Source organism: Vipera ursinii, assembly GCF_947247035.1.
Source record: "Vipera ursinii genome assembly, chromosome: 15".
NCBI lineage: Eukaryota > Metazoa > Chordata > Lepidosauria > Squamata > Viperidae > Vipera > Vipera ursinii.
The window spans coordinates 1,593,464-1,609,547 of NC_139528.1; the positions used below are offsets into that span (position 1 = coordinate 1,593,464).

Sequence of the window (16,084 nt, forward strand, 5' to 3'; positions counted from 1 at the left end):
AAATTTCATATACGTCATGCATGCTTTAATTATAGCTCTCAGCCACCGAAAGAGAACATGGAACAGATAAAGCAAGAACATAAAGGAATGCTAGTTTGCAAAACACTGGGTGCAACACACTGGATGCCTCCTGGAATGTGCATTGGGCAACCATCTCAGTCAGAAGTACTCCAGAACTTCCAGCTGCCCGTCCAGATACCATCCTGAACTCTCAGAGATGTCAAGAGAGGACTTTCAAGCTTTCTTCACCAACAACGTCAGCCATCAGTCCCAAAACTGCAACCCAAAACATTTGCGGGTTTTGACCACTCGCGGGAAAGATCCCATGGCCCAAGGAACAGACAGAGTCAAGGTGTTTTGAAGCAGACACATCCAGTGTTGAGTTAACCAAGTTGGTTAGAAAGAAGTTCATCCAAGCGTAGAGATCCACAAAGCCCCAAGTGCATCTTCCTTGTTTCTCCACCCCTCCAGTTGAAGGCATCTCAGTAACGTTTTGGATATTGGCCTTGGGGGGAATGGCAGCGTTGCTGGTCTTGGGGGCAAGGTTTGGGTAGACAATCTTGAGGGGGGCAAGGTTTGGGTAGACAATCTTGAGGGGGACAAGGTTTGGGAAGACAACCTTGAGGGGAGCAAGGTCTGGGGAGACAATCTTGAGGGGGGCAAGGTTTGGGGAGACAATCTTGAGGACAAGGTCTGGGAAGACAATCTTGAGGGGGACAAGGTCTGGGGAGACAATCTTGAGGAGGGCAAGGTTTGGGTGGGCACACCGGTGTGGGACAGGTCTTCTGGCACTGAGGAGGGGGCTGGCAAGGCTGCTTACACTGCTGCTGATGGTAAGACATCTTGGTGGGTTGGATAAACTGGAGAAAGAGATTTAAGAAAAGAAAAGCAAACTTAGCTTTTCATTATTCCCCAATTCTTCAGCTCAATTCCCAGCAGCTCAAAACCCTAGCCCACCCCTTCCTCCAGTTTTACAATCATGGTTAGATGTACCCGCTAGAAATAATATCTCGAGCTATCAAGAAAAGTCTAACCTCTGTACAGTTTTGGCCAGGAGACCTGCTAAATCCCAAAGCAAAGTGAAAATTGACCTGTAAAATCAACCCTGACAATTTGCTAAACACAAACTTCCCTCTTGGGCCACTTTTTTAATTTCATCCATTTTTCTAAAATTTCAATTAAAACTTTGCATTCATTTCATTCAACGTTTATCACAGTTGACCTATCACACCAAACAAACCTATAGCTATATGTGCGTTGATCTATATTGAACAGCCCTACATATTCTCAATCCCTGATTGGCAATAATATATAATATATGCACACATCAATATATACATGTCGGATATATTTAGGATGACTACAATGTAAGGGGGGGGGAAGAAATCAAAACTTCCTTAATTAAGGAAAAGAGCTTCATCTCCCTTAACAACTTCATCTGGTTATTACGAACAGGTGATGAAAAATGCATGCCGATTTTTCATAAATAATGCAAAATGCATGCTGTCTTCACGCACCCTTTTCATTCAGATGAGCCACAGGGATTATTAATTCCTGGGCTGCAAATGGCCTGGTTAACAATCTGTGGATTGGGAGCTGAAATTTGCTTGCCCATCATTTTCCTCCTCAGCTAAGGCTGTCCAAACCCAGCCAAGAATTTCTGCCTGCTTTCCACTTTCTCCCTTAACAGAATTACAGAGTTGGAAGGGACCTTGGAAGTCATCTAGTCCAACCCCCTGCTCAGGCAGGAAACTTTATGCCATTCCAGATAAATGGACCTCCAATCTCTTCTTGAAAAGCTCCAGTGATGGAATACCTACAACTTCTGGTGGCAAGCCGTTCCACTGGCTAATCGTTCTCACTGTCAGGATGTTTCTCCTTAGTTCTAGGCTGCTTCTCTCCTGGATGAGTTTCCATCTGTTGCTTCTTGTCCTGCCTTCCGACGCTTTGGAGAAGAGGTTGACCCCCTCCTCTTCTTTGGGGCAGCCCCTCAAATATTGGAGGAAGGCTATCATGTCACCCCCAAGTCCTTCTTTTCATTGAACCAGACATCCCCAATTCCTGCAATTTTTCTTTTTATGTTTTGACCTCCAGTCCCCTGATCATCATTGTTGCTGTTCTCTGCACTCTTTCCAGAGTCTCAACATCTTTTTTATATCGTGGTGACCAAAACCCAAGTGTGGCCTTACCAAGGCGTTATAAAGCAGTACTAACACTTCACATAATCTTGATTCTATCCTTCTGTTAAAGCCTTCTCCTCTTTCTTTCTTTCTTTCTCTCTCTCTCTCTCTCTCTCTCTCTCTCTCTCTCTCTCTCTCTCTCTCTCTCTCTCTCTCTCTCTCTCTCTCTCTCTCTCTCTCTCTCTCTCTTGCTCCAAAATCTCCTTTCTTCTCGTCAACTTCATTTCAAATCCATCCATCCGCAGCAACCTCTACTTACCCGCTCGGTGTAGAGAGGATCACACTTGGTGAAGGAGGAACTCAAAAGTCGAATGCAAACCTCAGATTTTGCTTGGGTATTTATACGCTAAACTCTCGCAAAGTGAGGTGTCACTCACTGAGCGGGTGGGAGAGGAAAATAAAATTGGTCTGAGTAATAGATTTTTTTTTTTTTTTTTGAAAAAAAAATTTCTTTTGCAATCCCTACCTATTTATGGCATCATGCCGGAAAGTCACCCGATTAAAGTGTTATTATCTCCTGGTGGTGAAAGAGTTCAGATTAGGGCCTTGTTCATCTGTTACTTAACCTTCCAGCTGACTTTACAATGGAAGTTGCAATCAATCACCGGCTCGGCTACTTTTGATTCTGAGTTGGCTGGCTTACTCACGAGGAAGCAGTTAAATCATCTGGCCGGGCTCTTGCTGGTCAAAATCCACCCCACAATTTCCCAGAGTTGCATCAAGGGAGGGTTCGTTTCCTGCTGTCCCTCGAAGAAGAGCACGGCGGGGGTGAGAACGAGGATGGGGGGGTGTCAAAGTTCAGATTTACACTCAGTTGTAAGTGAACCAGTGTGTACATCGTAGACAGCTTTGTCCATCCGTCCAATAAGAACAGAAGGAGAGCCGTGGAGAAAAGAAGCAAAGAACGGCCTGAATTCGAACTCATGAATTTTAAGCCTCCAATCTCTACAGGGAGTCCCGGACATATTTATTTATTTATTTATTTATTTATTTATTTATTTATTTATTTATTTATTTATTTATTTATAATGAGACTTGTATGCCGCCCTATCTCCCGAAGGACTCAGGGCAGCTAACAACAATAAAATACAATAAATACAAATATTAAAAAAGAATTAAATTATGTCGAAGTCCCACTAAAACCAATAAAAACATGACCGTTCGTTTAGCGAGCATTCAGATTTACACTCAGTTGTAAGTGAACCAATGTGTAACCAAGAATAGAGACTTTAAAGTTGAGATTTACACTCAGTTGTAAATGAACCAATGTATAAATGAAGATGGAGGTGTCAAAACAAGGTGTTAAAGTTCGGATTTACACTCAGTTGTAAGCGAACCAATGTATAAAAGAGGATGGAGGCGTCAAAGTTCAGATTTATACTCAGTTGCAAAGGAACCAATGTGTAAGCCAGGACGGAGGTGTCAAAATGAGGACGGAGGTGTCAAAGATCAGATTTACACTCCGTTGTAAGTCAACCAGTATGTACATCAGAGCCAGCTTTGTCCATCGGGTCCAATAAGAACAGAAGGAGAGACGTGGAAAAAAGAAGCAAAGAACGGGCCGGATTCGAACTCGTGAGCCTGAATTTTAAGCCTCCAATCTCCACAGGGAATCCCTGACTTACGACCCATTCGTTTAGCGACTGTTTGATGTCACAACAGTCTGGAGAGCCCAAAATAAATGAATATTATCCTAGTTTGGAAGGGATGTGTGTGTGTGTGGGGGGGGGAGAAATGTCATAGGTTATCCTGACGTTTTGTTTCAGATCTTTGGCTTAAAAGGGAGATGTTGATGAAAGGTTGCTTTGATATATGGATTGAAGCATAGCCTAGGGCAGTGCATTATGGGCTTTACAGCAGCCATGGCTGGGTAAGAGTTAGATGCTGTACAGCGAGAGGCTCTAAAGTGGTTGCTTTAGGGGGAGGGAGGGAGGGAGGGAGGGAGGGAGGAAGGAAGGAAGGAAGGAAGGAAGGAAGGAAGGAAGGAAGGAAGGAAGGAAGGAAGGAAGGAAGGAAGGAAGGAATCAAGGAAGGGAGGAAGGAAGGGAATCTGCCATGCACCTGCTCTTCCTCGTCACCCCGTCCTGCTTAACGACGGAGGCTCAGAAGAATCCCTCCTATCTCAGGCGCCCTGACCGGACCATCGGGGGCAGCGCCTGGCCATGAGGTCACCCTCCCCTCCTCCTTTAACGTGCAAATTGGGAGCTGTTTCCCCAAAAGGGTGGAACGAAACAGGCGTGGAAGGAAAGAGAGGATGGCGCCCGAGGCGTTTCAGAAACGGGCAGACGATGAAGGAGACTCACATCATTTCTGATTTCCTGCCCTCAGAACCGGCCAGGCCCTTGATATGCTGCTTAAAGCAATTAATCCACTAATAAAACGCCGACAAATCAAGGCTGTGACAGACAATTCTGCCTCGTCACATCCCGGGCTGTTAATCTCCCGTGACATATGACTTTTTCACCCCGCTGATGCAAAAAATAAAAGGAACACACAGCAAGTTTAACATGTGTTTAATTCTTTTTTAACTTTTGTATCTTTGTACTTTTATATGTTTGCCCTGTTCACCGCCCTGAGTCCTTCGGGAGAAGGGCGGTATACAAATAAAATTATTATTATTATTATCTTTGCAATCAAACATGCCAAAAGGCTGGCTCTGATTCTAGCTGTCACAAACAAACTGTGGTTTGTTTTGTCTCAGTAAGGTGGGCTGACCTTTTTATTGGAACAATAATGCCTAATGCATGGTTGACAAGCGAGAAATAGGTCCTCTTTAACTGACTGCCTTGTTTAATGACCGTTTGAAGTTACAACAATTGGGGGGGAAATAGCTTTGTGGAGAATCTTCCTGTTTGTGACCCTCATCGCATCCTGCGGTCATATTAATTGCCATTTGGACATATCACAACAGATGTGCCCTTTTGACCGTCACAAGGACCTCCAACCACACAATCAACAGTCAGGAACTTTGCAACCGGTGTGTGTTTGCAACCATCACAGTGTCCCACGCTTATGTGATCACCGCTTGTGTACAACAAAGGTTAACAGGGAAGGCAGTAATGAAATCATCCCTTGCAATCACGCGGTGATGTCTTGCTTAATGACTGCAGTACTTCGTTAAGCAACCAAAGGCAAAGTGAGGTCGAAAGCCCGTCGCTGTCACAGGCTGTTTTGTTTAGTGACCGCAGGCTTCGCTTAGCAACCAAAGAAGAAATAAGATGGTCAGCCCATCACAGCCACTTGATGTTTTGCTTAGTAACCATAGCGCTTAGCCTGTCCCAATTGGAGTCACTAAGTGGGGACGACTTTATCTCTATAAAACAAAGTATTGGAAAGCATTTAATTCCTATTTTTTCTTTAAGCAATTTTGTCACGGCCTCGCTGTGCCCAGATTCCGAGTTCCTTTTTTGGTGTGGCCAGAGACCAAAGCACAACATTGGAACAGTTGTCAAAAACAATGAGCCACATTAACATTATAAATGAGGTTAATAATAGGATGTTGTTATTGCCATCCAGATGTGGCAAGCGATTTAGCCGTCTTGGGAGATGTTGAGCGAAGTTACCTCATCCTCACCTGACAGTTGCGACTGACAACGGCAGGAATCTGCCTGGCTGGCAATTTCTATATGCCATTTCCTACCTTGATCTTATTGTTTGTAAAGGTAATCTGGAGAGTCCATCTGACTGCTGGTTTTGCGCGTTTGGCCTCAATCTTTGTTATGAAACACCCACACAATGATCTTAGGATTCCCTGGGGATGGCCTGGTCCTGGGAATGGGGCGAGAAACACGCTTGAAATGAATAATACTCTGGGTGCAAGGTAGCTATTTCATCATTAAGGGGTGGGGAGGGGAGAGAGAGAGAGAGAGAGAGAGAGAGAGAGAGAGCTAGTTAGATGGATGGATGGATGGATGGATGGATGGATGGATGGATGGATGGATGGATAGAGAGAGAGAGAGAGAGAGAGCTAGTTAGATAGACGGATGGATGGATGGATAGATAGATAGATAGATGATAGATAGATAGATAGATAGATAGATAGATAGATAGATAGATAGATAGATAGGCAGGCATACATGTTTGTGTGTTTGTGTGTGTGTATATGCTAGATATACAGATGAGGGAGACGAGAGAGACAGCGGCAAGAGAGAGAGAGATGATGATAGACAATGAGAAATATATATATTTATAGAAGCTAGATTGATAGATGACAGTGGGATAAGAGAGAGAGACACACACACACATATATATTTGTAGAGAAGCTAGATATATAGGTGACAGAGAGAGACAGAGATAACGATAGACACAGAGAGAGCGATAATGATAGACAGACAATGTGAGAGAGAGAGAGGACACCATAGCCCATTTCTGCTAAGGATTGAAGACCATCTGAGCGCTCTCTCTCTCTCTCTCTCTCTCTCTCTCTCTCTCTCTCTCTCTCTCTCTCTCTCTCTCTCTGTGTGTGTGTGTGTGTGTGTGTGTGTGTGTGTGTATTCCTCATTTAGCAACAGTTCACAGGACTGAGATATATATGTACAGATAGGCTTTGCTGAACAACCCCTGTTTAGTGGCTGTTTGAAGTTACGATGCTGTAGGAGAAGAGCAGGCAGAGCTGGGTGTAGGTGGAGTTAAGCAGGTCATCAGCTCAGAATCCTTACAGTGCCACAAATGTTCCAGGTCAACCTTCTTGAATTCCCTTTGACCCTTATCTGGTGCCAGTTTAGGTCCTTGCGTGTAGGCTCAAGCAACACATCTCAACTTGCAACTTGGCATATGGTCCTGATTCTTTGCGCCCAACAGATGCCCAACTTTACAACCTGTCCTCACACTTTTGACCCTACGGTAACTTCAAACCCTCACTAAGCCACCAGCCATACGTTCGAGGACTCCCTGCATTCTTCTTATTTCCACCTTCTCTTCTTCTTTCCATCCATAAATGTCATTCCTCCTCCAGAGAAGGGAACTAACCCAGATCTGATAAGGAAGCAAGGCCATTATCTCGGGATGAGCAGCAAATAATTAACCCCCTTCCCAATGATGGTGCAGCCAGGTGGTTCTGAGTAAATGCCAGACCGGCCACATAAACAGGTTTAGCATTGCAAAAGGGATCGTTTCACATTCAGAGAGGGTGTTCCCAGAATTTCTTCTCTTCCCCCTGGCATCTAATAAGAAGGAACTCGAGGCAAACGGAATATTTAGCAGCCGCTTTATAAATTCTCCCAAAGCTTCTGCTTCCTCAATTCACTTCGCTCTCCGAGCTACTGAGGAACTCAGATTGTATCTCCAAGTCGGTGAGTAGTTTGAGTTGTTTCATAGTTTAGGGTTGCTTCCGCAGCCTGAGCATCGATGGGCCGGCAAGCTTAAATTAAGGTGTATTTCCATTCGAACTCGGATGAAGGTTGCCATCTTGGTGGAAGAAAGGAACCCAGGTTTTTTTTAAAAAAAAGGAAAACTGAGTTATCGATGGGTGCTTGAACTGAATGCGGATGTTTTAATCTTTAGCGGGCGCTTCGATGCCCCTTTAAAGCTGAGAATTTAAACTTAAGCCTCAATTTACAGTAAATTCAGATTTATTTCAGACTCGACTCAGATGAAAGTTGCAGCCACGGAGGAAGAAGCATTATTGCAGGGTGCTTGAATTGAATGCGGCTGTTTTAATCTTTAGCGGGCGCTTCAGTGCTCCTTAAAGGCTGAAGGTTTTAACTTAAGCCTCAGTTTAAATTCGGATTTATTTCAGATTGAACTCGGACGAAGGTTGCAATCTTTAAAGAAGAAGGAAACCCAGTTTTAAAAAGAATTGGGTAATTGGAGGACTCTTGAATTGAATGGGTGTTTTTTTTAGTTTTTAGTGGTTATTCCTTTTCTCTCTAGATTTACACACCGGGAGAAACCACAGTGAGGAAATAGTTTGATTTATGGAGGCTGTTTAGGGAGGATTGCCTTATAAACTGAGGATGACTAGAATTAATTTGGGTTGATTTGGGTTAATTTGATTAATGATGGCAATTCAGGTTAATTAGGCCAAAATCATCCTGCTTGGGAATAGATTATTTCATTTTATGAATTTAAGAGTTGGTAATTGGCCTAACTTGAATTATAGTAATAACTATAATTAATTAGCCTTAATTTGGTTAGGGAACTCACTGGCGTGTTAGATTTTGCCCCTGGGTTGATTAAGCCCCATCGATCTGCTGAAAAAGCAACAAAAACTAAATAAATCCACTTTAGCTTCCGGGCTGAGATCTTTTCAGATCCAGTTTATTGGCTTGTAATTCTGGAAGTTGCCAATGGTGGAGCAGTGGGCTAATGCCTCCTTAAGTAACACCAGCTGCCTGCAATTAGTGCAGGTTCGAGTCCCACCAGGCTCAAGGTTGACTCAGCCTTCCCTCCTTCCCAGGTAGGTAAAATGAGGACCCAGATTGTTGGGGGCAATTAAGCTGACTTTGTAATAGTGCCGCTTGGGGTGTGTGTGAAAGCCCTAATAAGCAGGCATATCCATAGAATGAAGGCTACTGCTAAGCTTGTAAGCCGCCCTGAGTCTTCGGAGAAGGGCGGGATATAAATGGAATTAAAATAAATAAAATATACATAGAATGAAGGTTACTGCTAAGCTTGTAAGCCGCCCTGAGTCTTCGGAGAAGGGCGGGATATAAATGGAATTAAAATAAATAAAATATACATAGAATGAAGGTTACTGCTAAGCTTGTAAGCCGCCCTGAGTCTTCGGAGAAGGGCGGGATATAAATGGAATTAAAATAAATAAAATATACATAGAATGAAGGTTACTGCTAAGCTTGTAAGCCGCCCTGAGTCTTCGGAGAAGGGCGGGATATAAAAATGGAATTAAAATAAAAAAACAATTCAATCGTTGGGTTGTCATTGTTTTTCCCCCAAAGGAATCCAGCGGTGGACTGACCAATCCAGGGAGGAGATTAAAAAATTATCTGATGAAATAATACCGATCAGAACAAATTTTAATATTTGCAATGGGGGAATGTCAGCTGGTCTCTTCTTTGCCATCTTCTAGGCATTTGATTCAGTCACTTTAAGAAATAATAATAATAATAATAATAATAATAATAATAATAATAATAATGATGATGATGATGATGATGATGATGATGATGATGGAAGGGACCTTGGAGGTCATCTAGTCCAACCCCCTACTCAGGCAGGAACTTCAACTCCCAGAATCCCCCAGCCTACAAAAGGTGGCCATGTCTTTTCTCCTTGAATTTACGATTTTAAAAAAAGGGAAGGAAATTTGGCCTTTTTTTTGGGGGGTGGGGGTGGCAAGGCAAGCTGTCTCTCATCTGATTTTGATCAGCGTCATCTCCATCGGTGAGGTGAGGGAGAGCGGATCCTCCAGGCTCAGGAGCAGTCTACCCACAAGGGAAGCAGGAAGGCAGGCCAGAGAGGACCAGACGACTAGAACGAAACTTTCCGACGATTGGAAACCACCTGACAGTTTTTTTATTTTTTTTCCATCTCTTTCCCAGGTTTCTTGAAACCCACCGGGATGTCCTTCCAGAGCCAACAGTGCAAGCAACCTTGCCCCATCCCTCCCCAGTGCAAGACCACCATCCCCCCGCCTCAGCAGTGCTGCCCCCCGCCCCAGCAGTGCTGCCCCCCACCCCAGAAGTGCTGCCCCCCACCCCAGAAGTGCTGCCCCCCACCCCAGCAGTGCTGCCCCCCGCCCCAGCAGTGCTGCCCCCCTCCCAAACAATGTTGCTCTAAGCAGCAGGACCAGAATCCCAAATGCTGTTAAGACGCCGCTGAAGGCGACGCCAGAACCAGGAAGGGGAACCTCTTGGCTTCAAAGCTCAACCAACATGGAAGCCCACCAAGAAAACAAGACCCGGCAACTGACGCTTGAAGAAGACCATCCAGGCAGCTCTGGGGTGGCGGGTGTGTTTGTCGACTTCTCGGAGGCCAAACCCAACCAACGAAGACCCGGAGAACACGGCAGCCCCAACCATCTGGAGAACTTCCGAGAAGAACCGGTCTTGCGCTCCTTAATCATGTAATCATCTCCTCCGCTCCTCCCCTTCTGGTGCCTTACCCTGCTCTCTGCTTGTCCCTTGGCAAAACGATATTAAAACGCATGAATCAGCTGACATTGGAAAGTTGTCTTCTTATGGGAACTTTAGGCGGGGGTGTGAAGAGGAACACAAGCACACAACACATCTGACTCCTGGCCAGAGTTGAGACAGCAACATCCCACTTTCCCATTTCCCCAAGACTTTCTCGAGGTCACTAGAGATAAGGTCAGGCTTGATTTATGACATATTTGTAAATATTTACACACTGATAAAAATCCTCCACTTGCCCCTGGAGTCACCACCGTTTTTCCACACTTATGAGCGTTGCTGTCTCGCCGGGGTCCCGTGGTCAAAATTCAGGCGCTTGGCCGCTGACTCATACTTAAGACTATCACAATGACCCGGGGTCATGTGATTCTCTTTTGCGACCTTCCGACAAAGTCAGTGGGGAAGCCAGAGTCAATAACAACTGTGTTCCTAACTTACCAACTGCAAGGATTCACTTAACAACCGTGTCAAGAAAGGTCATAAAAGAGAGCAAAACTCACTTTGTTAATGTCTTGTGTAAATTTGGGGCTCACAGCTTCTGGAGGGCACCTTAAGGCAGGGGTCTTCCAACTTGGCCCTTTTATGACTTGTGGACTTCAACTCCCAGAATTCCTCAGCCAGGCTGGCTGAGGAATTCTGGGAGTTGAAGTCCACAAGTCATAAAAGGGCCAAGTTGGAGGACACCCTGGCTTATTTCATCGTTTCGCTATTTTGCTAAGCTGGCTGAGGAATTCTGGGAGTTGAAGTCCACAAGTCATAAAAGGGCCAAGTTGGAAGACCCCTGCCTTAAGAGCATCGTCCATGGATGGCTCAGGACAAGGTTCTCCAAACATGGCCACTTTAAGATCTGTGGACTTCAACTCCCAGAATTCCTCAGTCTTAAATTAACCAAGTTTGGAGAGCTCTGATTGGAAAGATCAGAGACTGCATGCAACATGGACTTCCTTTGACAAGATGAACTGTCTGAGATGGTGAGTTGTGGTCCATTATCACAAGATTTCCGAAGTATGTTTATGTTTATGTTTATTGGACTTATATACCGCCCTTCTCCCGTAGGACTCAGGGTGGTTCACAAGGAATTAAAATAACAATACACATTACAAACCAGTTCCATTGCAACACCCTTCAGTATCCAGCAATGAAAGGATCTCTGTGTCTGTGGTTTTGTGTGTGTGTTTGTGTGTGTGTTTGTGTGTGTGTGTGTGTGTGTGTGTATTTGCAATTTGTTCGTTTGTTGAAGCTGAGTTCTCCTGGCCAGGAGTCGACATGTTTTCAATAGTCATTATTAAATTATTAGGTAACACAGTATGCTTTTGTGGGTGCTCCAGGTGTACAGATCCACAAACACACATGCCTGCGCGCCCTCACACAAAAAACGCACACATTTAGAGGGAATATCTTAGATCGTAAGCATATATACTTACCTGGAAACGTATTCATTTATTTGAATGAATTAGCCACTCAATTCCAGAAAAATTCCAGAGTTTTATTAACCTTCCTTTAATCTCCTGGAATAAAGATTCCTCTTGCCGCATTTTAATGCCCTTTAGAATTTTGAAATTTTGTTTTGCGTTTTTTTCTTCTTTATTGGTTTTTTTTCACCGAGGGGGGAGTTTTTATTGCAACTTTTTTTTGAAGAAAATAAAAAAATAGAAACACACACCATATATATATATATATATATATATATATATATATATATATATATATATATATATATATATATATATATATATATATATATATATATATATATATATAACACACACAACAGAGGCTACCATTTGGCTACTTTTGTTTTTCCCTGTGTTATGCATCACGGTACATTTTTTAAAAAAAATCCTCTTTCTTAGATTAGATTTAATTTTAGTTTCTTCTGGAAGACAGATGCTTTTGCTGCTTTGAGACTCTTTATAATTCTGAAATTTTGTTTCGTGTTTGTTCTTCACTTTTTTTTAAACTTGGGGGCAGCTTTATATTTATTTATTTATTTTAATAAAATAAAAAATAGAAACAAAAAATGTCTATTTGAACCAGAGGCTAGCATGTTGCTATTTCTGTTTATCCGCAGTGACTGTGAGTTTTTTTTTTTTAAAAAAAAACTCCCCTTCTTAAATTAGATTTAATTTTAGTTTCCAAACAGTTCTTAATGATGGAGCAGGAAAATGTTATCTGGGGATACAATTTTTTCAAATGGCTGGTAGAAGACAGGATAAGATAAAACTGTGTTGCAAAGAAAGAAGATTTGGGACAATTTCTTTGAATATAAATATAATGTATTTATGCTGCATGTCATGTAATACTTATTAATGCAAACTTTCCAGTCTTTGCAAATGAAACCAAGGGAATAAAGGTAGAAGACAAACAGGCTGAAAATATCAGATCAGGGTTTTTACATCTTAGATAATATTTGGGGTGGATAAATGGCTTTAGAAAATTTTGGCTTTATTTCACAGTTTTTCTTCACTTGGCCATCTCTCCTTTAGCAAATAAATCACTTCAACTAAGCTGAAGAGGCAGATCCTCCTCCTCCTCCATGTGGACTAGCTGCTTGGGGAATGTGTATATTTTGGAGGAAATAGACGGCAAACACCACCCTGTTGCCGGTACCCACGAAAACCACATTAATCGCCCCGGCGTTGCTCCAAACAGGCTAAAAGCAAAGCTCTCGAGCGACGCCTTTAAAATGATGCAATTCTCAGCATTGGCAACTGCAGAATGGCAGCTCCTGAGCATGTGCAGAGCGCCACCTCTCTGAAGCACTGGAAAACCATTTTTAGAGAGGTGGAAAGAAAGGAATGCAATCAGAGTACTGGTCCAATTCATCCTTCCCCTCCTTTTAAGGACGGGGCGGTGGTGATCCAGAGGATTAAAAATTCTTGCAAATGGATTTCCTTCAATGCCATTGGCCTCTCAGCATCTTCTCGTTCAACAGTTCCGCGTCGGAGTCGTGGAGAACTTTGGGGTTCTTGTACTTGCGCGTCCTCTGGAAAGCGTCAAAAGAACGAGGCCGAGGCCGTAAGATGGGGTGGGTCAGCTGGCTTGCAAATGGTGGCCTAAGCCTATTTTTGTCAAGGAGCCTTGAAGCACGACTGGAGATTATGGACTTGCGTGCAGGGTTTCTGGAGTTGGGTCCAGGCCAATAAAGGACCTGCTGTGGGGGGGGGAGGTCCACGGTGGTCTCTGAGCTGGAGGGGATTTTCTTGCAGACGTTTCATGACCCAACTAGGTTACATCATCAGTGCAAACCCCATGGCTTCTGGCACTGAGGATGTCACCTAGTTGGGTTAGGAAACGTCTTCAAGAAAACCACCCAGCTTAGAGAGCACCAAGGACCCCTCAGTTCTTCTCCTCCTCCTCTTCCTCTTCCTCTTCCTCCTCCTCCTCCTCCTCCTCCTCCTCCTCTCCCCAAACCCCATTCCCTTCTAGCACTGATGACGTTACCTAGTTGGGTGATGAAACGTCTGCAGGAAACCCACACAGCTCAGAGAGCACCATGGACCCCACAGTTCAGCCCTGATCTACCAGTATTCTGCTCTATCAAATGTCCCTAGTACCTCTTGGCCCATGAATTCAATCAAAGCTGAAAATGAATTTAAGAATTAAAAATTCCCCCCCCTTTTTTTTCCTGGCTCAGTCTTCGGGCCAGACCCCACAATTACATCCAATATAACATATATATTTTTTTAAAAAAAATATTCATTAACCACTCGATTGCCTACAATCAATCCATCTAGCAGCAATCAACAGTCGAAGTAAATAAGGATCCAGGCATTCGATTATTTGGGGTTAGGGTTTGGGTGGGGTTCCCTCTACTTAAAGCCCAGGAGGTAGGACCCGATCTTTCCTGTCTCCGTTGGCATTTTCTGATTTTTCTTGTGATGCATTCCCACATCACAAGTTCATCTACCCAAGTGAAATTCCTCTCTCTTTTTTTTATCCCATTTATATCCCGCCCTTCTCCGAAGACTCAGGGCGGCTTACAATCTAAGAAGCACAAATCCATGTGCTTAGCAAGGCTTCCTTCCTTGCCACCCACCTTCTCTTCCCGTTCGCCTTTTCATTCAACCTTCTGTAAAAACCATCTCTTGCAAAAAAAAAAAATTAAGATTACCTTGCTAGAGGTCAACTCCTTCTGAATTAGAGTTTTGAACTCGCTCTTCTTCAACGGCTCGCAGTCCGGGGACTTGCTTGGGACCACCTTGGACTGGCCCTCAATCATCTCGGTGAAGGCTCGGAACAGCCTGGACATCTTGAAGGATCTGTCCAGGCTTCTGGTGAGGAAGAGAGGATGCACAGAGGCTAAGGAGAAGAAATAGAAGTCAAGGCAATCTTCTTTAGAAGATCAGATCTCTTCTAATCTTCTATTTTTCCTCAACCCCTATGGACAGCTAGGTGTCACCTTCAAAGCTGGGCCTTGTCCCTGCAAGAGGAAAGAGAGAGAGAGGTGGACAACAAGAAGAACGGAGCCAAAGTTGACTCATGGCGTGTTCTGATCGTCTCCTATATACATCCTTGGGTGGTTCCCAAGCTTTGAGGATCAATGTGAAGGAACAATACAACTCCTTCTAATCTCTGGAGCTGCCAGCTTTCCTAGAAGCTCAACCGGTCTTCTCCATGCTCAACATCACGGCCAGGAATTCAACATCTGGGCTTAAGGTGAGCCAAGCTGGTCCAGCCTGTCTTCCTTCTTAATTCTGGGCATGGGAAGGGTGACCTACTTGAAGAGACAGGTTGTTTTCAAAGATGCTACATGTTCAGACCTGCCAGGCAAATCAATTTTAGGCATTGATCTGGAGTTTGAACAACAACTTTGTGACTGGGGTGGCCGAAAGGATGGGATTGAAACAGAACAGAACAGAACAGAATAGAGAAAGTAAAATTACTTAGAATAGAGTAGAGTAGAGTAAGGGACACGGTGGCTCAGTGGGTTAGGACGCTGAGCTTGTCGATCGGAAGGTCGGCAGTTTGGCGGGTCAAATCCCGAGTGCCGCGTAACAGAGTGAGCGCCTGTTACTCGTCCCAGCTTCTGCCAACCTAGCAGTTCGAAAGCACGTAAAAAATGCAAGTAGAAAAATAGGGACCACTCCGGTGGGAAGGTAACAGCGTTCCGTGCGCCTTTGCCATCCAGTCATGCCGGCCACATGACCACGGAGACGTCCTCGGACAAGCGCTGGCTCTTCGGCTTTGAAACGGAGATGAGCACCGGCCCCTAGAGTCGGAAACAACTAGCACACATGTGCAGGGGAACCTTTACCTTTACCTTTTAGAGTAGAGTAGAGTAGAGTAGAGTAGAGTAGAGTAGAGTAGAGTAGAGTAGAGTAGAATATAGAATAGAATAGAGTAGAGTAAAATTAATTAGAATAGAGTAAAATTAATTAGAATATAGTAAAATTAATTAGAATAGAGTAAAATTAATTAGAGTAGAGTAGAGTAGAGTAGAGTAGAGTAGAGTAGAGTAGAGTAGAGTAGAGTAGAATAGATGTGAGATCATTATTGCATTCTCCCAAACTACCGTACGTAAATTCCTCTCCTTCTCCTCCTCTCCGTATAATCATTTCTCTGCTCGGCGTCGTTGGAGACTCTCCGCCCTCCAGGTTGTCCCAAAGGTGCTTTTCTCAGGAGGCCCCTGGGCTTTCTTTGCTTTTCTCTGAAGACCTTTTGCTTCTCATCCCAGAAACTTCTTCAGGTTCTGACTGGACGCTTCCTTCCCTTCCCCACCATTCAGTCAGAGCCGAAGAAGCTTCTTGGGTGAGAAGCGAAAGGTCATCAGAGAAAAATAAAGGAAGTCCACGGGCCTCCTGGGAAAGAAAA

At 44.0% G+C, this 16,084-nt stretch overlaps 1 protein-coding gene across 1 annotated transcript; it reads right to left on the reverse strand.

Moving 5' to 3' along the window:
• Positions 1–220: 220 nt before the first annotated feature.
• On the reverse strand, positions 221–842 carry LOC310647483 (uncharacterized protein; the record flags this gene model as incomplete). Its single annotated transcript, XM_083374797.1, has 2 exons — positions 221–276; positions 704–842. The coding sequence occupies 2 exons, from the start codon at positions 840–842 to the stop codon at positions 221–223; spliced, it is 195 nt and encodes a 64-aa protein (XP_083230923.1).
• Between the last annotated feature and the right edge of the window lie 15,242 nt (positions 843–16,084).